Source organism: Drosophila serrata, unplaced genomic scaffold, assembly GCF_035046125.1.
Source record: "Drosophila serrata isolate PLE 108 unplaced genomic scaffold, ASM3504612v1 contig_276, whole genome shotgun sequence".
Classification (NCBI taxonomy): Eukaryota; Metazoa; Arthropoda; class Insecta; order Diptera; family Drosophilidae; genus Drosophila; species Drosophila serrata.
In genome coordinates this window covers 7,659,391-7,685,609 of record NW_028257174.1, presented here as the reverse complement: position 1 = coordinate 7,685,609, position 26,219 = coordinate 7,659,391, and the positions used below count along the sequence as shown (strand labels likewise).

The 26,219-nt window shown below is 36.8% G+C and overlaps 1 protein-coding gene across 4 annotated transcripts in view; it reads right to left on the bottom strand.

The window, feature by feature from the left end:
• Positions 1-25,968, bottom strand: part of chas (chascon) — a 30,711-nt gene extending 4,743 nt beyond the window's left edge. The window contains exons 1-6 of one of the 4 annotated variants that reach the window (XM_086835991.1): positions 25,738-25,968; positions 22,015-22,183; positions 15,004-15,085; positions 10,169-10,338; positions 9,719-9,997; positions 119-677 (exon numbers count right to left, since the gene is read on the bottom strand). In XM_086835991.1, coding sequence (XP_086692117.1) covers positions 119-677; positions 9,719-9,997; positions 10,169-10,338; positions 15,004-15,085; positions 22,015-22,074 — 1,150 coding nt within the window. In that variant the 5' untranslated portion in view covers positions 22,075-22,183; positions 25,738-25,968. Of the gene's footprint in view, positions 1-118; positions 678-6,461; positions 7,820-9,718; positions 9,998-10,168; positions 10,339-15,003; positions 16,015-20,855; positions 21,022-21,239; positions 21,301-22,014; positions 22,184-25,737 lie in introns of those variants that run through there. The other 3 variants (XM_020949836.2, XM_086835992.1, XM_020949838.2) reach the window with 3 other exon arrangements.
• Positions 25,969-26,219: the final 251 nt, after the last annotated feature.

Below are 26,219 nucleotides of genomic sequence, written 5' to 3'. Positions count from 1 at the left end.
AAAGATCTACTTATACAAAGTGATCTAATTTTAGCCCAAGCAAGAGCATAGAAACTATACCGATTTTCATTTAAGATTTATTGATTGGATATGAAATATATTATTGGTGGATACTTACCCTTCTGCTGCTGCTGCTGGGATCGACGGAGCTTTCGCATCCGATCGGAGAGGCTATCCCAATCGCCCGGTCGCTCCAGCTCCGCGGGCCCGTCCTTGTCCATTTGCGTCGTCTCGGCGGCGTAGCGCATCTCGGTGGAGTGGAGCCTTCCGTTGGCTAGCACATCCACATGCTGCTCGTCGCGCTGCCGGAAAAAGCGCTGATTGGACGCCGTGGTGGTCACCTGCTCCCTATTGGCCCCCACCAACTGCTGGAGGTTGCGTTCATCCCGATGGGAGAGATTATTGGTGGTACTAGTCTTGGGATCGGTGTCGTCCGGCGGCAGTTCGTCGTCAACGATTAGCTCGTGCTCGGTGGTTCGTCGACTTTCGGTGACCAAAGTACCGTCCTCCTGGGCCAGACACCGTTTACGTGTATCCTCCGAGTCGATTGTCTTCCGGGACTTGCTTCGACTGGCCACCACCTGAGGACCGAGAGGTGCTAGTTGCCGCTGACTCTCCGGTGAACACAGTACGGCTTCGAGATCCTCGACACCGTCACGTACAGCGTTCACGTAGGTCTGAAAGGTATAGAAGGAATTATAAGATTATAAGTTTATTTAATTTTAACTTTAAAGTAAGAAAATACTTTATTTTCATATATATTGGTTTAAATTTTATTAAGAAATATATATTAATTAATTGTGATTTGAAGATAAAGACATAAAAGACACGTCAGTTAAAAGAAAAACACTGTTTTAAGTTCATTTAATAAATTGAATACTTCAATACTGTGAAGTATGAATAACAAGTATAAAATAAATGTTTTTTAATTATTTTAAAAATTAGGTAAAAATTGTTCATGTAAGTTTCATAACCATACAGGAAATGCAAAAATCAGAAATACAATTTAAACTATGTTTCTTGGCATTTTTTTGTCCCACTTCCATTTATTATTTCTTTGTGTTATTATTATTACTTTTTTTTTGCAAATAGTATAAATATGTGAAGCTTGTTTGCTCGATTCAATTACCAATTAAACTTCAATATTCGTGACTTACAGATCTGAGCACATAATTGATGGCCTTTTAAATTGCAAAGCAAATGACCATGACATGAGCTCAAAACCAAAGCACTTCACATAATTATAAATAAATAAAATAAGCAACAAAACACTAGATTAATAACTAAATCAATTTTATATATATAAGATATTATATTTGATTTCCTTTCTATCTCTCCCATTTGATCCCTTATTCAATTAACAATTCACTTTGAATTCAAATTTCCACTCCAGCCCCTCTGGAAGGTTGCTTCACTTTTCCACCGATGCAATCACTGCACATGGTGTGGGTTGGCTCCCAAGTCCAGCTCCAGCTGCTCCTCCTCCTTCTCCCTCCTCTTTACACCTCTCAGGTATTCAGAGCAAGACAGTAAAAAAACAACCACAAAACGAATCCATTTACTTTTTGGATGGGGCAACGTCATTGAGATAACGGTAAAAGTCAAGAATGCATTTCAAGAATACACCATAAAAAATAATAAAAACAATCTAAGAACTAATTTCATAATTAATACTCTTAAATTAATTAACTATGAATTGTTTTATGCTTGAAATCTATTTCCTTTTTGTTTTTTTTTTTAAATTAATATGTAATTCAGGTGTTATAAAGTAAATACATTAGATGTGAGATAATATAATAGTTACGTTAATTTTTCTTATAATATGTATTACAAAATCGATCATAGCTAAGCCAAAAATTCTTTAATTTTGATTCGGAAATCAGTTCTGTGTTAGTTTTTAGCAGGGTAATACATCTGCATACTAAATTTTATATTTTAAAAAATTAAATTTTTTGCCAATTTTTGCAAATTTTAACGATGTCACCCCTTTCATTTTTTTTCAAAAAATTGAAAATTTTTGAAAACATTTTTTTTCTGCCGGAAAAGATTCTCCTGTTGATGCTGATCAAGAATATATATGATTTATTGGGTCGGAAATGACGCCTTCACCTGATTGGAATCTTCTGACTGAAATTATATTACTCTGCAAGGGTATAAAAATAACAGAAGTTATATAGTTTTTGTATTATATATCTGATTCTATTTGTAAAAAAATGTGTAGGAAATTAGTTTAGTTTGCAGTTAAAATTGTGGCACTGTTATTTATAAGATTTTAAATAGTTTCAGGCTTAAGAGATTTGTTTGCGTAGAAACGGACAGAGAACGTTGGCATAGAGGCGAAATACCTTCTATAATGCATTGCTAACTTCTGATTAAAATTATAATATCTCTAAACATCTTCTATAAATATATATTATAATACTTCAACATGACTGAATGTTCTTTTTGATTTTCTCTATTTTCCAGTGCAGAAGGTAGCTTCATCTGTTCTCCATTTTCTTGCCGTGTTAGGAGGAGGATGGCAGAAGGGTTCGCTGGTGTTAACTGTGGAATGGAATGGACAGCTCAAGGTCGAATTGCTTGGGGGTATCGCATCTTGGATTTCTTGGATGACGAGCAGATGGCACGCCTGGGTGATGACGACGACGAAGACGCTGGTCAGCGGATGAAGATGACGAGTTGGCCATATCTCTTCGCCATTCAAAGATACGCCTCTGAACCTGTTGTTGTTATTCGTTTTATTTGTTTTTTTATTTTTAGATTTCGGTTTTTTTGTTTTGTTTGGTGTTTTTGTTTTTTAATTTTTTGTCGACGACCTTGCGTTAACGGTAACGCGCGTAGAAAGTGTTTTGTTGTTGCTCAGCCAGTTGGTTTTGTTTTTTTGTTCACTCCGCTCTTTCGGCCTGAAACTTGATGGTCAGTCAGCCTCTTGGCCATATTATTTAGTATATATATATATTTTTTTTAAAACCAACAAATGCCAATATGCAAGCGCATTCCCCACATCTCCCACTAATCTTTCTTTTTTTTTTTGCTTTTCGAAAAACCCATTGAACACGAAATTTCCAAGCATTTATGCAAATGATTTAAAGTTATTCAAGTTACATATAGTTTTCAATAATGGAACCATAAAAAGAAGGAGAAGAAGTAAAAAAAAGGGAAGGAGAAGAGATGGAGAAGATAGAGAGAAGAGTTGGAGAAGAAGTTGGAGGAGGACGGAACTTTGATCGGTGATTTAAATCAATCGATGATGACGCAGAGTTCGAACCTTTGAGTCGTGGATAAATCACTTTTGTCCCTCTTTGGTCACTTGGCTTTTGAGCTTTTAACGCTTTACCTTTAACCCAAGTTATTTGTCATTGGCCAAGAGTACAGTTATTACCTTGAGAGGGTTAACAATCTTGAAATTTATCTTGCTATTGATTATTATTGATCAGTACTATAATAAGTAAATATTATCAGTAAGTAACTCTGAACAGTAAGTATCTATGAGCAGTAAGTAACGCTAAACAGTAAGATTCTATGGCCAGTAAGTAACTATGATCAGTAAGTATCTATGACGAGTAAGTATGTATGATCAGTTACTAACTTTGAACACTAGAAAACAATGACTTGCAACTTTTGTAACACAACACATGTCTGACGTGGCCGGTAGAAGCCACTTGGTTCCGGGGATGTTAGAACTAGTTGAGAATCATATGCACAGATGTGCGAGATTTGTTTTGGACCAATTTAAGAGCAAGCTATTTAAATGAACCTATGGAGTATTCATCTATATAATTTTACTAATATATGAGTCGGAGCATGGCGAATTTTGGTGTAAAATGATATGAAAATCGGACAACTATGTATATCATATAGCTACCATACAAACTTAGGCGTTCCGAAGTTAGCTTCCTTTCTTGTTTTTATTGTCATTAAATCGGTTTTTTAAACAAGGCATTTGTTAAGATTTAAAATATTTTATTTTAGTCAAATTAGTACATAAATTTATATGAATATTTATTAACAAGGAAACAAAAATAACTATATAAAAGGAAAGGAATCAAACTTCGAGAAGCTGACTTGATTTTATCGATTTTTAATATGACAATTTTTTCGATAAATCATCATTTATAAAAATCATAACTATGCCAAAAATTCATTAATTTCACTTCGGAAAGATTTTCTATGTTATTTTTTGATAGGTTAACAAATCTGCATACTCAGTTTAAAATGTAAAAGTTTGGCCGATTTTTGAATATTTTAACGATGTAACCCCTTTCCTTTTTTTGCAAAAAAATTGAAAATTAAAAAAAAAATTATTATTATGCAGGAGATGGCTAGAAAGATTCGCCTGATCAAGAATATATATGATTTATTGGGTCGGAAATGACGCCTTCACATTATTACATGCTTCGGACTGAAATTACAATACTCTTGGTCGAGTATCAAAATAGTAGAGATAGTAATTCTACATTATATTTATTTAAAATTATGTACACAAAGTTTAGAAAACCTTCTAATGACAACTCCTTTATCGAATGTTTAAAGCTTATTTTTAATTCCAACCAAATCATAGAAAATAATAGTAATTCACCAACTATTACTCAAGGCAATAAATAAGGCAATAAAAAATTGAATGAAAGCACGTAATGATCCAATAAATAAACTCACTTTCTGTGCAGTGTAATGGTAGCAGCGCAACCCACTCTCTGTGCGTTGACAACTTTTCCCCGCATGTTGTTGTGATTTATCTTGATTTGTTTTATTGCCTTCACCTGGCCAAATCCCAAAAAAAGCCGCAAAAAGAGGATTTCCCAGGACGGGGAAAGGGGACTTGTGAATGTGAATACCGAGTACTGAGTACTGAGTACTCGAACTGGAACCTTTTTTTTTCGTATGCACACACACCCGGCCTGCATATATTCAAATGGACATTTCGCTTGGCCATGTTTTGCCTGGCATGCCAAGTGGCCAGCAGCCAACAGCCACCAGAAAATAAATACAAATACAAAAAAAAAACAACAAAATTGACATGGCAAAAAAAAAAAAGAAAAAATATACAAAATAAAAAAGAGAAATGAGCAAATTTTTAAGGCAACTGTGACGGAGGGGATAGCTTGGTATCGGTGGAAGACCAGTTTGCCTTGGGAGTTGCTCAACCTCTTCGAGCCAAGTCGAACTATACTGAACCGAACTCAAACTGAACTGAACATGAGCATAGCCGGGCGAAGCGGAGCGGAATGGAACTGGTAACTGGGAGTTGGTAACTGGGAGCTAGGTATCTTGGAGCGGGTTGAAGCTCTCGATCGATTATTATTATTGTAATTCAGTTAGTGTGCGACCAACGCCAACGCGGCTGCATATGATAATGATAACTATACCGGCAGCAAGAGACCATATTATGTATATCTCCCTTTTATGCCAGATTCACCAGTTCCATCAGATAGCATCAGTAATATCAGGAGGTCATCTTTATGTGGGTATTAAAATATACATATATCACGATCGTTAAGTGATAAGAAGTTGGAACAATAAAGTGAAACAGCTTCAAGTCAAAATTTATTGTTGGTTTTTAACTTGTTTTTCATTTTGAGCTTATAATAGTAAGGTAAATAGGGAAGAAGGTATGTAAAGAGATTAATATACTAAACAATGAAGAAGGAGGCAAGGGTATATTTATTTATATATATAAATAAAAATATAATAATATTTCAATTAAATAGAACAATGTCAGTAAATGTAGTGAAATCTTAACAATTAATTCTTCCGGCTTGTTTATAAATGTTGTCTGAAGTGTAAATTGTTTTTGGAAATCTCAAATTCATACTCTAAGGTTGGAAGTTAAAACCAAAGTCGAAATGGCCAGCAAACTTGGTCTAAGCTTGGCTTTGGGTTGGAGTTTGGTAGTTTCTGTGGGCCGTGAGCCTGGCTTTTGGTTTATCGTTTCCGTTGCGTGAATTGCTTTGGCTCTGGACCAGGTTGTAATCCCCCCCTTACCCTCTAGGAAAACCAAAAAAGACCTCCACTAAAAATATTAAAAACCCAGAAAAGTCTCCCCCTGAAGCCTCCCAACGCCCAGCTGCTTTTGCTGATTGGCATTTGCTGATTAGAGTTGTTTGGGCTGGGGATTGGATTGGTTTAGCATGTGGGGGCACCTAGACTGACTCCAAAACGAGTTTTCGGCCAAGTACCGCAGCCAAGTACCCACACACACACATAGACACAGTTACAGATACATATACTTTGTATATAACCCAAGTAGAAGCCACCGTTGAGACAAAGAAGTGCCAAGCAAGATACCACATTTAAATTCAAATTCCAAACACTTTTTGTGGTCGCTTTCCACCAAAAAACTTCTCTGGACGAATTAAATGTGCTTGTGTCTACCGCTCCCGCTACCGTTCCCTAAAACCTCACTCCCTATGCCATTCCCCGAAGTGTACCTGTGTGTATCTTTGTATCTGTATCTGTAGTACCTGCGGTGTCCGCGAGAGTGTGTGCTGTTTAGGTTCATGGACCTGCTGGAGACACGCCTAGAATCCGAGAGATCCGCGGCAGGAGCGATCCGCGCGCAGCCACAGTAGCCGCACTTTGACTATTGATTAAACCTGGCTCAGAACAGGTCTGCCTCTGTACCTCAGTACCTCTTGGCCACCTCTGGTCACCTCTGGTTCGCCCCCGGGGCTCCCAAAACCCAAAGCAGCTGGACTGCGGTTTCTTTCGCCTCCGGGAGAGTGTGCACACCCAGCTACCTTGCCATCCATCTTTCTCTCTCTCTCTCTTGGCCGTCTCTCAGTGTGTATGCCTTGCAGTGTTGACCATAAATAAAAATATATATAATAAAATAGAATAATTAACTCATAGGGATAGAACCAGATAATTGCTTATTAAAATTCATCAAATTCAGGGAATAAAAACGTATTAATCAATTGTAGAATTGAACTTGTATAAAGAACTCTTTAAGTGTCCATACGACCACCACACATCTTCAATATCATTACCTTTTTGGCTTGGTTAATTGCCAACTACCGGCTTAAGTGAAGTTGGTTTCTCAGACCCAGGAATTATAATATCATAATATCATATCATTGATTTTAAAGATAATTATAAAAAACAAATAATAATAAATAATAAATAAATGTATTGTAATATAAATATTAATAATATTGATATATAAGATGAAATTAATGCAATACTTTTTTGAAGATGGTTATATATTTAGGTCTGATAACTTTTGGAACATATCGCACCTTGATAATTATGCGAATTGGAGCAGGTTTTTAGTTTCCTTCTTCTGTTTTCACTTCCTCCTCTTTCTCCTAGTGCTGTCCTCGTTGATTTTGATTTTCTGTTATTATTTTTTGTTTCACAAATTTGGCAACACTCTAATCGGTTGCACCATATGCCTCTTGGCTAAAAGCCCACGCATTGAGCATTAGCATTAACAACTAAATTAAAACCAAAACTAAGCCACACGAACACAACAAAACACAATTAACTATTTTAAATAGTGTGTGGGGGGAACAGAGACAGATACAGAGAGTGAGTGAGAGAAAGAGCAACTCTGGTTGGTGTTGTAAACAAAAATAAAAACAAACACTAACACAGCCGTGGAGAGAGTATCGATACCGATTAACGATCGCCGCCGATTAACCATTCACGTCTTTTTTTTTGTTTCAACCCGATTGTCTTCTGGCCGAAGAAGCAGTGCAGATAAATGGCAGATAAGCATACAAAATAACAGTAAATTAAAGCCAAACGGAACGAAGCGAAACAAAATGGAATGCAAACCGAATCGTAGTTGTACGCTCTTCGCTCGCTCAACGGCAACTGATCGCCAAAGCGGTTAGCATGGCTTCCAGCTTGGCGGCTGGAGCGTGCGCAAGCGTCGACGCCAGCTGAGCGGGATGCAGCTCCAACGGCAACAGCAACAACACCAATAACTTTCGAATGAGCTTAAAAGCAAAACCAAAGAGAAAAAGCAACAACAACCAGAAGAAGGAGAAGTGGGGAAAACACAACAACATGGCCAAAAGGCAGGGCTGCCTGGCTACAAAACATTGTTGCTTTTCACGCCGAATTAATTTTCAGTTATTTACGCCAATTTTCGGTTCAGCCTGTCCGCACTGCAGCGTCTCCGATTACACATCATATTGATCGATAATCACTTGCAAAAATTAATCGAAAAAGGAAAGCGTAAATCTAAAAATTATCAAGATATTTATATATAAATTTACCAAATATAACAAACAAGCCTAAAAAAATTTAATTCTAAAAATACTTTATTTCAATATACACTCAATAATATAAATAATTGTTAAATATTTATGTTATTGAAAAATTATTTATTATTACTTTAATTATCAAAGGATTCAAATTATTATAAACCACTTAAAAAGTTGGATACTTTTCAATCTCAGGGAATTCAAAATCATCTATTAGGCCCATCTTAAGTATTCAAAATAAATCATACTAAATTTGCTGTTAATATTTAATTAGATCCCAAATAAGATTCTTGTTTTTTAGTTATAATATTTTTTCAGTGCTGGTAACAGAAAAAGGCAAGAAGCCACCTTATTGGATCAAGAACCGCTCCTGAGTTTCGCGGCCAACCGGTCTCAGGTCTTCCACTTCTTTGGAGCAGAGCTTAGGCCCATGGTTTGTGATGGATATGGAGATGAACATAAAGACTCGGCTGTAGATGAATAATGTTGTGGCCCAGTGGGGGATCGCGAGTGGGAGTGGCACCAAGACAGCCAGCTCCACGACCAAGTGGAGGTTAAACCCATCAGCTATCTTCTAATAGGAAAATGTGAGTAACTTCAAGTATTTCCCCCTTTTAACGGCCATCGTTTTACTAGCATCTTTCAGTGAGTTAAATATGTATTATGATACGTATTATATATATGTTATTTATATATAAAGTAATAATTACTACTTAATGTATTCTTTTTGTTTTAAACACAACTATAAAATCAAATAGAAACATGACAATTTAAGATCATTTCTACTCATTTTGATAGCATTATCTGGCACGGAAATATAAGTAAGACATACAAAAGAAGTTGAAAACAGATAAAAAGAAAATAAAACTATACAATAAAGCTTCTTAAATAATCGTAGTTTTGAAAAAAAAATTGTTTGAGAGCTTCTTTTAATTTGGTAATCAAGAAAAAATAAATAGAGTAATAAATGCATTTGTACATTAATATTACAATATTTACATTAATATTACAAAAAAGCTCATAACTAAGTAAAAAACGCTTTGAAATTAATTCGGAAAGCTGTTCTATGTTAGTTTTTGATAGGTTAATAAATCTGCATAAAATATTTTCTGAATCAATAGTTATTGATATTTTTTTATATGACAATTTATTCGACAAATCAAAGGTGAAAATATCATAACTCAGCCAAAAATGTATTAATTTTACATCGGAAAGCTTTCCTATGTTAGTTTTTGATAGTTTAATAAATCTGCATACTCAGGTAAAATGTAAAATTTTGGCCAATTTTAGCCAATTTTAATGATGTAACCCCTTTCCTTTTTTTTGCAAAAATTAAAAATTTTTGAAAAATTTATTTTTCTGCCGGAGATGGCTAGAAAGATTTCCCTGTTGATGTTGATCAAGAATTTATATGATTTATGGGGTCGGAAACGATTGCTTCACCTGATTGGAAGCTTCTGACTAAAATTATAATACTCTATAATAATATATGTATGTACAGGACTTACCTGGTCTGTAAAATCACCCAGATGCTTAACATCCTCCGTTTCGTGGTAGTTTTTAATCTCCTCATGGGAGATGACCCGTTTATCATCCACCTGACGCACCAGACCATCCGTTGGCCGGGGAACAATCCGTTTGACCAGCTTTCCAGCTCCTTCGGCGGGTCCAAATACTTCCTGGATTTGGGCCAATTGCGTTTCATTTACAGCGCCCGCCTGTAAGGCAGCCACATCGATCAGCTGGGCGTTGCCATCAAGGTCGTCAGGCAGGTCAAGGTCACGTTTCTGTGGGTGGTAGTTATTACAATATATTAATAAATTAATTAATTAATTCGAATACATAGTAATAAAACATTTATGAATGTATGCTTAGAATAATTATGCATTGTTTACAAATGTTTTTTTAATAAATTGATTATTGATTGATTGATTGAATTTAATCTGTAAGATACTCACCTCGGTGGTTTCCGTTTCCTGTTTATCGGTGTCCTCAGTGGTGTTGGTGGAGACAATGGGGCCCGAATCCTCGATAACCTTGCCATCCTGCAGCTTCACCTGTCGTTTTACCCTCGTTTCGATCTGTCTGGTGGTTGTGAGTTCTGTCTTGCGCTTCGTTATCCACTCCTCTGAGAAATATATATAAAAATATTGCACATTTAAGAAATATATATTTATAAATTTAGGAAAGCAAGATTAAATTAACAAGTAGTTCGTATTGAAATGGGCAGCTTTTGGCCATATTTTTCGGTTGCCTCCCAAAAGCCGACTACAAAGTGGCTAAGCTCCTGCGTGTTAATTGCTTTTGTGAGGTTTTTGGCCAAAATCAAAGCTCTTGGCCGGAAGCTTTTTGCTGCCAAACTTTTCGGTCAAATGATCAGCAGACAAGACAGGAGATGTTGGTCAATGGAATGCATTTAGTTTTTGGCACCAACTACTTCCCAACACACCGTTGCAACACACAAAGCCAGGCCAAGATGCCTCATTTGCATGTGGCTAATGCCCATTTTGAGAGCGGCAGCTCCTCCCGCTCCTCCGCTTCTATCAAAAGAATTAGTCGGATGCGGACTCGGACTCATACTCAGACTCGGACTTGGACTCGGGACTTGGTGAGCATTGGAGGGGCGTGAAGCGCTCCAGCGATTGCGCCAAATTACGTAACCAAGTCCAAGTTGGTATGGTCGCTCCGCTTCCCAAGCTAACTGTACTTTGTATACTCTTCTTTACCTCTGGCAGTGATGCTGGTCCAATAACAAAAGATATATTAAATAAAAAATAGTACAAAGTATGTTCTAACTCTTTTCAATTTAATAATAATTGAAAAGGTTGTGAGAAATGTATTTATTTAATGTTACTATTAGAAATTGGTGAGTCCAAGAGCTCTGTTGTGGAAGTCTAAGACTTGAGCACGGACATCCGTGATTTTTCTTGCAACTTTTTGCCTCATCTATCTATATATATATCAAGTATTTTTTTTTTCGTGAAAATGAAGCCTGGTGTCTGGCCTGCATACCCTGCTCCATCTGTATGTCCACATCCACGTCCGCATCTCTTTGGCTTTTCTCCATCTCCATCTGTGAAATCTTGGCTCCGGCGGCTGCATCGGGATCGCTGGACCATTAAAGGTCGCTTATATAATCGCTTTATATACATATATATCTGCATTTGCAGGCAGCATCGCCAGAAAACCGAAACCGAGGAACACAGAAACGAGACGTCGCGTTGTCTGGCGTCTGTCTGAATCTGAATCTGAGTCCAAATCCGCGACTTGCAGTGAATTCGAGACTGCAATTACAGTCCGTTGGGCAGTCGATCGAACTACAGTAAGGAGTGGCTATAGAGGAAAAGCCAAAGAAGGGAATTTTGTATCATATATCGTATACAGATAATGAAGCAGTTGAAGAAGTAGTTGATTTCAGAATTCAATTGGTTTTTCCAACTTTTTTAAAGTATAAGAAAACTACTACTTGCTTAAACCTTTGCTTTTCTTTTATTTGATTTAAAAAGTTTTATTTAAAGTTGCATTCTAAATCTAGTTCATTGCTCTGGAGGCTAGACTGTCACAAGGCCTCCTCTGTCTATTGTTCGACTATATATATTTGCCTGACCAGACTGTTTATCTTTATCATTGGCTCATACTACACACACAGACATATACCTAGATATCCGCATTGTTGCAACTGGTGCTGCTGCCGGTTCCCTTGGTTCCCTCTCCCCCCTTTAGCATTTTTACCCCTACCTGGTGGGGTTCCCTTGCATCAGGGCAGTCAACCAACCAACCAAACAACCAACGAACCACTTCATAAATGGGCAACAACATCGCCAACAACAATCACAATTAAGCAAACGAAACGAAGGAAAACTGTAGCGAAAAAACCTGCGGAAAATGGCCAAGTGGAAAACAAAAAGGGAGCAGGTTGGGTTATAAGTATATATATCGGCGGGTGCAATTGTTCGATCCGAAACCGAAACCGAAACCGATCCAATCGATCGCGACGACGCTAATGTGAATTTATGTTACCTGGCCACGCCCACTTAACAAGCCTCGATTTCTGAGTTGATTTCTGTCTTGATTTCAACTTCTTTTGTGATTTCCATGGATTTCCATTTGATTTCAATACGATTTACTTTTAGATTTTCTTCGATCTGTTGCCAGCATTTTTCTATTAAGTCTTTCCACAACTTTGCCCAGATACTATATTACATTACATCTTTGACTCCGATCGGCACTTGAACTAATTGTGGTATCGATTATGGCCCGTCAATTGAATTCCCCCCGAACGTCATCGATTTCCATCTCCCGCCTCGTTATTTAGTGGCCCCCAGTCACTTGTCACTTGCCACACCCCTCGAAAAAAGGCAGCAAAAGAAAAACTGCACAGTGGGAAATATAATACAATTTGTAGTGCCTTGTAATGTTTAATCAAATATGATATCAAATAATATTTCTATTATTGAATATTTGAATTATATATATCCAAGGGTTTCCCCATTCTTTACTATTTCTTTCTCTTAAGGCCTGCTTGTATTTCACTTTTATTTAAAACCAAAATCAATACAAATTTGGACTAAACAAATTGTAGTATTTATGTGTTGAAACCCACTCATGTACTTGTAAAATTCTCACAATTAAAACGGCCTTGCGTGTATTTAAATAAGAAGTGTTAATATTTGTTGAATGGCTAATAATGTTGAGGTTTAAGTTTTTAATATTTATTTCAGCAATTATCACTAGTAAATGAAACCCATTCATATATGTAATTCCTATGCTTGTAATAATTCCCACAAGATGTATGTATATATTTTCTTGTAAATTTCCTAAACGCAAATCACTTAAGTTTCTTCCTCTGGAGGGAGGCAGCGGGCCGCCGCGAGGTGGTGTCGCTAGGTGGTGCACCAATTATTATAATTTTCCCGCTGCTTTTCCAGCTCATCCCCCCCGCTTGGATTTTTGCATATAGCTTGTCAAGTCGCGTCTCGAGTTGATTTTTAATGATTCGCTAACGTGGGAAATCTGTGCACATTTTCCTTGGATCATTTTGTGCTTTTCGCTTGCCATTTTTTTTTCCATGCATTTGCATTTTGCATTTTGCTGCTTGCCGTTTGGCCGCTTGTTATTTCTAATTTTTACACGTTTTTTACTGGTGTGCTGTGCATACATTTTTTTTCAGATTACAGCAAGTAGTAATCGACTTATTGTTGCAAGTTGCAAGTTGCAAGTTGCTAGCTGTGGCGCCTTTGTGTTATGTTAATCACATAATTAAATCAAAACTTTCTATGATTTCCGCAAGATGCAGTTGTATGGCAAGCATGTAAGTATAAATAAAACTATATATAATTGGCAATAGCTGGGAGAGCTGGTAGGATTAGTTGAATTATGAATATGACTATGGAAATGGAAATGGAATTTCTTCCCAGCCTTACTTTCATTTCTCATCTTTGCCGGGCCACCGGGTCGTATGCGTAATGTGCGAAAATGTACTCAGGATGCGAAATTAATTAATTAAAATATATATTGTTGATAAAATGTGTATTCAATCATGAAAATATACACTTTGAAACCATATAAGAATATACATTTTGAAAACAAAAATCTGAAACTTTACCAACAGGTCGTATGCGTAATGTGTGAAAATCTAATCTGGCTGTGCGGCATTAAAAATATATATTTTTTACGATGCAATTGATGTAAAGTCAAGAAATATTCACTTAAGGTGTTTAAAAATATAAAATTAAACAAATTCTACGAAACTTGACTTCCAGTTACGATCACCGGGTCGTATACGTAATGTTCGAAAAGCCTCACAGCTGTATTAAATATATATCTTTATGATGATTAAGTGGATGTTAAGTTATAAAAACATACACTTCAAAGGCTTATAAGAATATTTATTTTGAAAATAAAACTCTGAAACTTAACCACCAGGTCGTATACGTAATGTGCGAATATCAAGACAGGCTGCGCGTCGTTAGAAATTAATTTTTTTGAAAATGAAATGGATATTTAGTCTAGAAAATGTTCTCTTAAGTTATATAAAAGTATAAATTCATACAAAATCCCTAAAACTTAGCCCAGGAACGACCACCAGGTCGTATGCGTAATGTGCGGAAATCAGGATGTGAAAATTTTCCTTACAGCGGTGTTAAATGTATATCTTTTCGATGATTAAATGAATGTTAAGCAATAAAAATATACACTTTGAAGGTATATAAGAATATACATATATACATAAAATATATATAATTCTGCAATGTGACATCCAGTTAATTATCCCATAGATCTCTTCATGATTTTATTCTTTTGGTTCCGTTTCGACCGATTGCCCATCAAATGATCCGTTCGCAATCGATAATCGAGTGAGTAATCGAGTGACAATGCCAGTCGATCCCCATTGACATATCGATCCATCAAGATCTCGCTGTGATCTCACGCTGGAGGCAATTTGGTTCGCCAATGTTTGAAGGCTTGGACATGCCGTTCTCAATGATGATGTCACTTCGATTGGCTCACCCACGATCGATGCATGGGCAATCAAGTTGAGAATGTTCCGATTGATCAGCAGCAGTGTCTTGACAAGATCTGTCGTTTCCACATCGTCACTGATAGTTAGGCATTGTCTACGATCATAATAATACTGAGCGAAAACTTGTTGTTTTCAAATGATTTGCTAAATGCTGATAGTGTATTATCTCTCAGCTTAAGAATAATTGGTAGCTAGGATTTATCTTTTAGTATAAACTATTTGTGGTTAAATAATATGTATATAGATAGTGATTAGATAACTGTCACTCACCTTCTTTGGTAATAGCTTCTGTATCGCAATTGCTTGCCGTGGCCTCGTTGCTCTCCTCGTCATCTTTGGGCTCGAATTCGACCTGCGAAGTAATGTCGTAGAAGTTAACGCGGGTCACGTGACGTACATAGTCAGTGGTGGTGGTTGTGGTGGTGGTGGCATTGGTGAAACCACCGTTGGGCAGTGATGATTGCACTCGAAAGACGATTGCTGGTGGCGGTGGCAGCGGCGGCTGTGGCGGCGGTAGATCGGAGGCGACAGGATGCGGCTGATAGGTGGTATAGCCAGCATAAATGGGATACGGCGATGTATGCCAATGGATGCCATGGGTGCGCGGTGGCTTGGGCACAGGATTTGCCGGCTGGAGCAGGGGCAGGGGCAGCGGCAATGGCAGCGGGAGCCACCTGCCTGCGGGCAGTAATAATGCTGGGCTATGACTATGACTAGGCTGGTGGGGATTATTGGATTGATTTCGTTGGAGCTGCTGCTGCTGCTCCTGTTGCTTCTGATGGTGCAGCTGCAGGTATCCAGCCGGAATGGCTGTGTCGCCAGTGGATGCCGATGAGGACTCATTGCTGCTCCGTGAATCCCCAGACTTGGAGGGTGCGGGTGCTGGTGCTGGTGCTGATGCTGGGACAAGGACGTGCTGCTGCTGCTGATGGATGGGATCGAGGATGTGGGCGGCGTGGCTGCTGCTGCTGCTGCTGCTGCATGTGCATGGCGACAGTAGGAGGATCACCACCATTCGATCATCTGGCTCATCTGGCGGTGGCAACGGTGGCAACGGTGGCTCCTGCTCTAACTGCCGACTACATTTGCTTTCTGCCCGTCAACCTCAGTCCCAGTCCGATTTCTACTCCTTCCAGTTTCAGTTTGAGTTCCAATTGCAATCCTAGTTTTGGTCTCCCTTCCAGCTCCCGTTTGTGGTGTGGCTCGGCGGCAATTCCAGAGCTCGCACCACATCGCAGAGCGCGATGTACGCCTCCAGTTTGTGAGGATCAGACCCAGATTCTAAGCCAAGAAATCGAACGAAGTTAAGTGACACGACAAAAAGAGGTTGAGAGCAGGGAACAAAAACACAAATCCTATAAAAACGTTTTACTAAAACTTTAAACTTTTATATTAAATAAAGTTTTACATAAAGCTGCTCACAAAAAACATGTTTCTTTTCAACCTCAAACCATAAAATTAAACGAACTCACTTTTAGATTTCTATATGTCTATATGTCAGAATTGTTTTATTTCTTCATAAAGTTCCATTAAAAATGTTGTATATAATTTAATGTTTAATGATAGTAACTACCTAGCCCACTTTTGTGGGCGTTAAATCCGCGAAGCGTTAAGTCCAGAACGGTTCTCTGCAAGCTCATTAAGCCGAAAGCTACGGCTGAGGGTCATAAATGGATCAGACTATGTGTTATTTTCTTTCTTTTTATTTTTTTTTGACTTGCGGAAATCCCGCCCAGACACTGACGCCCACCCACTGGCTTGGCCTGGTCGTGGCTTTTTTTCGTGGAAACTAAAATCCAGAGTGAACCCTACAAAAAGGGCAATGGAAATTCGAAAACAAACAAAAGCTCTCAAACTTCAAACTAAAACTGGGCTTAAAAAAAAAGCGGCCAAAGGTCAGATGATCAGTGGACCACGAGGCAGAGCCCTTTTTTTGGGTTTGAACCCTGAACCCGGCTTCTATACTTATGAGGGAAAATTCGAAAATAAACAGCATTACCTATAAACAAAAATAACACATATAAACAAATGTAGAGATAAGCAAATACTAGTTAAAACAGGAAATGTAATAGCTTACTAGCTTTAATCACATTTTATTCTATTATATTATTAATATTCTCTCTGCTTTAAACACCTTTAAGTTACATTTTTTTATAGCTTTAAACTCCGGCTAAATACATAAACAAATATAATCTTGGTGTTTGTATTTTCTCTACTCACTCATTATGTTAAATCTCTAACTTTGGCCTCAATTTTTAACTGTTTTAACCGCACAAATCTTGGCAAATCTTTTGAGCAATGTTTCCTGGCCCAGATGCTTCCTCTACGGATATGCTGACACAGAATGAAGACTCATCTTCCCTTCCCCACCATTAACCAGTCACCAGCGGGAAAAACGAATCTTGAATCAATAATTAGGCGATCGAACAATAAATCTCCATTGGGTTGTGGTGCTGCCGGGTTTTTGCTATTTTCGGTTTTTTGCCGATCGATTTTTGGACTGTCGGTCTAACTGACGTCAGACCGCCACAACAATACAACAACAGCAATATAAAAACACCAACAACAACATAGTCACACTAACAACAGCAGCAGCAAAGAGAGAGAAAAAGAGGGACAACAATCAGAATTAATTGTGATTGCAATTTGGCCATTTTTGTAATTGCTTCCGGTCAAATCGATGATTTATGTTTGTAAAAGGTATTGGCAGAAGCCACAATCAGAAAAAGGGGAGAAGAATTATATATCTATATAATACATATATGAGAGAGAAGCTTCTTGAGTTGTGGTTCTTCTTAAGGCGATGCCTCCTCTTTTGTCGCAGGAAAATAAAAGAGAATACATAGTGGGATAATAGGTTGTGGGGAGTGGGGTGGTCACGCCCAAAATAATAAAATGTGAGTCACCACCCCTTGGAAAAATCTTGCTTGAATTTTCAGTTAGGCCACGGATTGGAGCTCTTGGTGGAGTCTTGCTAAGCCGTTTTTTTGTGGCAAACTTTGACAATTCCTAATGCAATCGCAATGCCTTTTACTTGACCCAAAAGTAAACGGCAGCAGTGCACAAAGAGAAAAATATAATAAAAAATTAGGTGACAATATCATATTAAGTACAAGAATTTAGTAATTGAAATGAACTGGAAACAATGCCTAGGCTTGGTTATGATACTATGGTTTAAGGGCTAGAAAAACTTTAATCTAACATGGCTAAGAACATGTTGAGCAACATCAGCAGGAAATATAGATCTTTTATTTGATTTAAAATAACTCTCACTTGCACTTTTATTATTAAAGATACATTTTTCCCAGTGTGTGCCTTCACATGGAGGCTTTCGGCAAAGTTGCAGTGGGGCCGAGCCGAGCCCACAAGTCACGCACTTGGTCAGCGGCGGCGACGAATGGATATCCAAAACAACTCCCAGCCAATCCCCTCCCCAAGATTCCCCCCTATCATACCTACCATACAATACCCCCGCCACATTCAGTGGCATGTTGTAGTTGCATTTAATTCACGCCTTTTGGCCATACAAAGACATTGAATTGTGGCCGCTGTCCAAAAAGAGCGCGCGAGACAGGCCAAAAAGAGGTTTTCCTTTTAGAAGACGTAAAAAAATCTTAAATAGTTCACCCACAACAAACACACACACTCACACACACACACACACTCTGCAGCAGCGGCAGAGCAAACAAGTTGGACACAAGTTAAAGACAACAATAAACAGCGAAGCGACCGAACCAACAATACTCTTTTCGTACCCTTGAATGGTATTATCATTTTATTCTAAAGTTTGCAACACAGTGAAGGAGCCATCTCCTACCATCTAAGGTATACACATATATTCTTGATCAGCATCAACATCAGTAAAGATTAGTAAGTATCAATGAACATTAAGTAACTATGATCAATAAGTAAATATGAGCAGTAAGTAAGTCTGAACAGTAAGTATCTATGACCAGTAAGTAATTATGAATAGTAAGTATCTATGACCAGTAAGTAACTATAAGCATTAATTAACTATAACCAAAAAGTAATTTTGAACAGTAATAATCTATGGCCACTAACTTACTATGGTCAGTAAGTATCTATGACTAGTAAGTATGTATGATCAGTTACTAACTTTGAACACTAGTAAACAATGACTTGCAACTTTTGTAACACAACACATGTCTGAGAAGTGGCCGGTAGAAGTCACTTCGTTCCGGGGATGTTAGAACCAGTTGGGAATCATATGTACACGAGAAGTGCCGGTTTTTTTTCCCAGTTTTCAACAGATTTTCATCAAATTTGATTTATAGCCGAAATATATTAATTTAGAATTTTGTGTAACACTTTTTTGAAAATCGGAGTACTGCTGCCATACAAACGATAGTTAAAAATAGAAATGAATGAAATGAAAGCAGGCATTACTTTATTGTTTCTTAACATAAATATATATAATTTATATTATATTAATTCCTAGTGATCGAATTTCAATCTGCAAGGGTATACCAACTTCGGCGTGCCGAAGTTAACTTCCTTTCTGGTTTTTTTTTTTTCAAAAAATTCAGCCACACATAATCACAGCAACAGTAACAATAATAAAAAATAATAATAATAATAATCATAATAATAATACCAGCAAAATAGAAACAACAACTGCATTAGTTGTGGGTGCTGCTGCTAAAGAAACCCCCTCACTCCTGTAGACACTGAGAGATTTAAGTTCTTTTAGACAAGAAATCTTTCAAAAATACTAAATTAATTAATCTCGATAAGAATTTTGCATTATATAAATAGAAAATAAAAACTAATACAAGTTTTTGTAAGACATAATATTTTAGTTACATTTTTAATGGGGAAAAACTTGATATATATCATACATTATTATCTTGATATCTATTGATCACAATTTCATCCTTTACTTTATATCTGTATATATCTGTATATATAGTCAAATATAATTTACAATATAGTCCCTTATTTGTCACAGTGCATCAATGTCCAAACACACTTTGTGTGCAGGCTATGATTTGTGCTATATGTGAGTGTTTCTCAGGCCTTGTTGTTATATTGCCTGATCTCTCGGACTTTTAAGGGGCCTCTTAATGGTGGGAAAATATTTTCGTGGCCTGTCCAAAATGCCGGGGGAGTTGCGAGTTTTTCCAACTTGCAGGCTATGTATGTATGTGTGTATAAACTTTTCCGAGGGGGAAGCAGGGAATTGCAATAAATATTGCGTCAATGGTAGAACTAATTTGCTGGGCCAACATTGCGTATACGCGACGTGATGCCCAATGTGGGTTTATGTGTGCGGATGATGCAACACGAGCAACTACGACGACGAAGATCAAACAAAATAGCAACAAATGCAGGTACAAAACTTAAATTGCACACAAAACAAATATGCAGAAAAACAACAACAACAAATGTCACGACAACGAATGGAGCAATAATAAGTAGAGAAGAAAACAGATACAATACGAGAGACTCAGGGCAAGAGAGCTGAGTGAAGTGAAACAAAAAAACAGCCCCAGAGTTAATGATTAATTTTTTGCACGTATTCACAACGATCTGGCAACGGGAATGGATCGCAGAAATATATAAATATATATATAGATATAAAAAAAAAATATATATATATATATATATATATCTCATGCTTATATATCTCTAATTCTGAACAGCACAAAAGTAGTTAGTGCAATTGTTAAGAAATTGCAGAGCCAAGAGTTTGGGCAAAGTTTGTCTTAAAACATACTTTAATTAATAATTTATTATTTTACCTAGAACATGTCATGTTGGGGTACGTTATCAACAAGAATTCGAGGTTCTTAGTTAATTTTTGTGTATTTATTTACTATTTTAGAATTTAGGCAGTGAATTATACCCATGAATCAAATTTTAAAGCCTATATTTAACGATTTTATTTAAAATTAATGTGTGTAAACATTTTTTAAAACATAACATGTTTTTAGTGTATATATTATACCCTATATTGAAAAATACAATCAACTCTATGAAATGAATCACTTGAAACTTTTCTAAAAACTATAGTTTATAATATCAACCCAAGCTCTTTTTCTATTATATTTTTTATAATATTTCCTTATAGTAAAGTTATCTTTTTCTCCAAGTGTATTTACCCTTCTAACCCCGTGCTCCCTGCCACTCTCGCTCTCAATCTCTTGCACTGTCACACTTTGCACTTTGCCTTTGCCATTTAGGCAATTAGCGTTAAAAAAACCCACGCGAAAAAAATATGAACAAATCAAGTGCAGCGCGCAAAAAGTTACAAATTTAAATTGATAACTATAAAACAAAACAACACTAAGTTAATTCGTTTCAATATTTAATTTCGGGTATTTGTTTTCATTTAAGCGGTCGTGCTAAATGAAGCGCCAAACGAAATGGAAACCGACGAGGAAAACGAAGCAAAAAAAAAATTAAAATACTGCGCGAAGCTTGGAAAAACTGCGACGAAAAAAAAGAACGGAAAAACTGAAAAGCTGGAAAAACGGAAAGCCGACCACCGAAAAGAGAGCGCGCGCGATCCGCGAGCGGCGTGTTCGATGGCGCGTCTGCGACTGCTGGGCTGAGCTGAGCTGCACCGTTAGTTTGTTACACCTGAGCTGAAAACGCTTTTTTTACCTTCTGTTTTTTATTTGTTGTTGCTGCAGTCGCTGCTGATGCCGCTGCCGCCGTCGTAGTTAACGTCGCTGCCAGCCATTCATTGTTTTTGCCCGCAACGGCGAGCTTTACCTGAGCCACCATACGCGATTATCTTGGCCCGAATGTGAGTACGTTTTCAGGTGAGTGTGTATATGAGGATATATATGGGTATATGAGTGCTCCGCTTAGTGCTGCCAAAATGCTCGGCTTTTGTTGAGTTTTTTGTTCTCAAATGTCCAATGAATGCACATTATCTTTTCTATATAGAATCCTTTACAACTATATCATATAGAAGTATCTTTATAATTTTTTTAATTTTTGCATTTTGCAAAAAAAGGAAAAGGGGTTAAAAAATTGGCAAAAAATTGAATTTGATAAAATGTTAAATGCAGATTTATAAACCTAACAAAAGCTACCACAGAACAGCTTTCCGGATTTGGATTTTAATGCATTTTTGACCGAGTTAATATATATTTTATCTGCAAGGATATTGAAATTTATTTATTTTTACAGCTATTTTAAAATAGTTTCCGATATAGTTTTAATGACAGCACTATCGCGCAATATGGCATGTGTGTGTATATGTGAAGTGCGGTGGGGTTGGGGGCAAGTGAATTAGGGGTTAAGACTCACCAGTTCGCTTTGCTTGTCTTTGGCGCCAGCTTTTGATTTGATGGTCTTGCTTAGAGCCATGGCCGCTGCAGGGGGCTTTTTCTTTTATATTTTTTAGATTTTCCACATAAATATATTCAAATATATTGTGGAGATAAAAGAGGTTTCCTTAAATTGATGCGTTTAATGTCTGCGTGGCGATAAAGAGGGGTTTTGAATATTTTAGTATAAGAAGAGTTCTCCAAAACGCATTAAAAGTGTGTAATCAATTATAAATTACTTAAAATACAGTTCAAGAAATATAACTAAGATATCTTAAATTTAATTCAAATTGATTTTTCTGCATAAAGTTGTAAATTTCAGTTATTTTGCTTTAAATAAAAAGGCTTTCTGTTGCTTTTCTAGCTTAGCTTATTTCCGAACCTCTTTTGTTAGTTTTATTTCAGCCTAAAAGTAGACCCGCAGAAATTAAACTTAATTCATGTGATTGAAACTGAAAAATGTGTTAGTTTATATAATAATCTTGCTCTAAATCGAGATGGGAAATGTTAACTGTTTGATCTATAATTAATTCAAGGGGCAAACTTGAGTAAGTAAAGCTGCGTTGGGTTGCAACACAATAAACAGATGTTAAATGGTTTATTATTGAGGCACTTTTCACAATGACTCGTGAACTTGTCATATCTAGTATTTGTCGCTTTTAATGGTTGTGACTGTAGGGTTTTCCTTAAAAGCCTAAATTTGTTATAGATTAACTCTACATATGTTCATTAAGTTCTTTGTAGAGGGAACTTTGCTGGAATATGTGTCATGGAAAGATTTATTAATTTACAAACCGAACACACATTACAAAATTGTGAAGGGGCTTTAATTATAATTTTTCCTAACGGTCTTTGTCCAAAATATGTTGGCTAAAGGAAAATCCCATAACTTTCAGTTACTTCTCTCCTTGACTTGGATTTGAAGTTTTCCTCCACTTCTCCGATCAGTGATCTCTCTGATTTGACCGATTCCCCATGCATTCGGCGATCTTTAGCTTTTTAGCCAGCTTCATTTGGATAATTGCTGCTCTTGAACAAGCCAACAAGCGAACAACTATGAACGCATTTGGTCAAAATGAGTTTTAGTTTTCATTTTTGGCATTCGAGCTCCAATGGCCGAAGCATTTGGAACGCCTTCGCCGGGCGACCCGCCCCCGCCTGTTAATGAAACGTTCAACTTAAGCGTTCTCGAAACAAACAAAAAAAAAAACACAGAAAATATACGTTAAATTAAAAAAAGAACTAAAAAGAAACGAAACCGAAGCGGACAGATTTAAACACAATAATATTGTTGACACACAAAACGGGGTTTTGGAGTCAACAATATCTACGAAATCGGAGGATTTTTACGATGCTCAATGATGGCCGCCAAGGCAAATCATCTAAAGACACCGAGAAAAATGCAAAAGATGTAACTTTAAAATTCTACATACAAATTATAATTTTTTTTATCATTTATAGATTAGGCTGTTTATCAATTTAAAAATGTATTTTGTAAATAGTACTATACAAGGAAAATTTAATGAAAAGATATTTATTCTAATGATTAATTTAATGTATTTACTATAATATAATTAATTTTAAAGGGGTACTAATATGTATTATACAATACAATACAATACAATTAATTTTGATTTTAAACTGGACAAAAAAAGTTACTCGCAACATTTACTTCTTTCACAAATGTTTTTCTCTGGGTGTTGGATCTTGAAATCAATTTGCATACGTACATATTACATATAAACATACCTGTCGTTTGTATACCTGTGTATTTTGGACATATATCAAATATTGATAGCTGCTCGAAATGACGAAATGAGCGAGTTATTTGCGCGACTTTAACTTAACTCAACTTATTCTTGTTGCCGTTTTCTTTCTTTCTTCGTCCCACACGGATCGAAAAAGCCAATAATATTGTTAGTATATTCCCCGTACATATTATAGAACCATGATCTGTCTGAGCTTGACTCGAAGTCTGGGCCTGCGACTCGCTGGCTTTGTGTCTCTGTAGTGGATGGTTGTCAGTTTGTCGTGTTTGTAACCACAGTGCAGCATTCCTAACACGATCCTCGCCTTGAATGAAGTGAACTCGATTCGATTTCATTGAGTAAAACTTATAGATAGGCGGTTGATAGGTGAATGAATCCATTGGCAAACTAATAAACGCGTTTTAATTGCTAAATTTGTTAGCTCCATCTCATAAGAAATCTATTAATTAGTTGGTAAATCAATTAGCTCTAACGGATGGCATGATATGTGAATGAATTAAGAAACTACCAATAAATATGAATACTATCATATATTCAAAGTATAAACTAAATTTGAATTAATGAATGAATTAAGAAATCAAAAAATAAGGGTAGTAACTTATGATTAAATGGATAAACTTCTTGTTTACAGCTGATTTCAAAAGTATTTGAGACAGTTTACTTTAAGAAACTTTATAAAGCTCATTTGTTTACAACTTTCTTGTATGATAATTGCTAGTTTCATTACCATGTCAAGTGTTTTTCCTATGGATTTTTGAGATAAGAAAATAAATAAAGATACTATATACTCGGATAAACTGCTAAACAGGGCTAACAGATCCATCGTCATCGGTCTGCTTTAAGTCATTGGATTCAACTTGATTTGATTGCATTCCATTTGAATCGATTCGCTTGGATATCCAACTCAGATTCGTTCAGATTTGTGCAGCCCACGTACGTTGCCTATATATACATATAAATCTATAAACTTTATGACGTACACTTATACGGATATGTTCTACTTTGATCTTAACTCACGATGAGGATGCGACACAAGGTCACTTGAGGACACAGAAAAAAATAAGAAGGACTTTCATTAAAGCTAATTTAATTATTAATTTGTATCTGTATAATCTTACATAATGTATTATTTACAGAGATTTTATTATAATATTTTATGCAGATTTTATGTCTTTAAATTTAATTTAAAAGGTCAACATCGTAAGCTTTGGTTCTTGCCAAGATTTAGTTAATTTTCGCTGCATTATTTAATTATTTACTATAACTCTTACTAAGTTAATCATAAAACATTTATAATTTATACGAAACTATCAATCTTTTCATTGGAATAACTAAAAATTAAGTATTATTTTAACTTAATTGCTTGTCATTGGGTTTGCTAGCCATAGAAAGCTGTTAAGAATCCATTCAAAAGACGATTTTCAAAATGATCTGTTTTTTCAGGGCACTTAACACTGGTCATCACCGAAGATCACTTAACAAAAACATAAAAAAAACGCCATAAACAAAAACAAAAAACACTAAAATTAACAAAAACAAACAGGCCAAGCTTGGAAGATCGAAGTGTAAGGGAGATGGAGTGATGTATGAAGATCGATAAGGGGGATGGTGGGGAATTGACCAATTAGCCAACAAATAAATACACATGGGCAGCTGGGCAAACAGATGTTTTTAAAAAGGCCAATAGGGCACCAGATTGACCGCTTAAAGGCAGCCGGAACGCGGGCTTTTGTTGTTATCGAACATGAATATCGGATCCTTGGAATTTGGCGCGCATGCTTGTGTCCTTTTTCTTTGATATTATCGATAAACGATTGTTGCGGTCGATGGCGGACTTTGATTTGATACCACCACGGATGGATATTTCAAATGTTGTTCTCCGTAAAACCACAAAAACAATAAACACAATATGCAATATGCACTTAGCCACTCACACAAGCAACCACACCGCACCACACCGCACCGTACCGCCAAGAGGGACAGAGGAGGACTCAAAGAAGCGCGTTTTGTTTGTGTGTTTGTTCTTTTTTTATTTTTATATATATATTCTTTTTTTTTGGAGCAGCAGCCCCAGCCAAATGGTTTGTTGCCAGATTCACAACTGATCTACCTGCTGTATTGGCATACCTTTTGCCGTTTGTTATTCATTCGGGCCTGTTGTTTCTGTTTGGTTTTTTTTGCCTTAGCTCAAATTGGCAATTGCCGTTCTCTCTCGCGCTCACACTGCTGGCTACTTGGGGCAAATTCATTCAATTCCGACTTGGCTAACAGAGAGCGATAGAGAGAGAGATTGAGCTGGAGCTGGAGAGTTGGGGAGAGATCCCCCCAAATGAGAGCGGACAATCGAACTCGGCCCGAATGGAGCGCAATCGATGAGTGTGGCAGAGCGAGACAACAGGAGGTGGAGAGAAGCTGG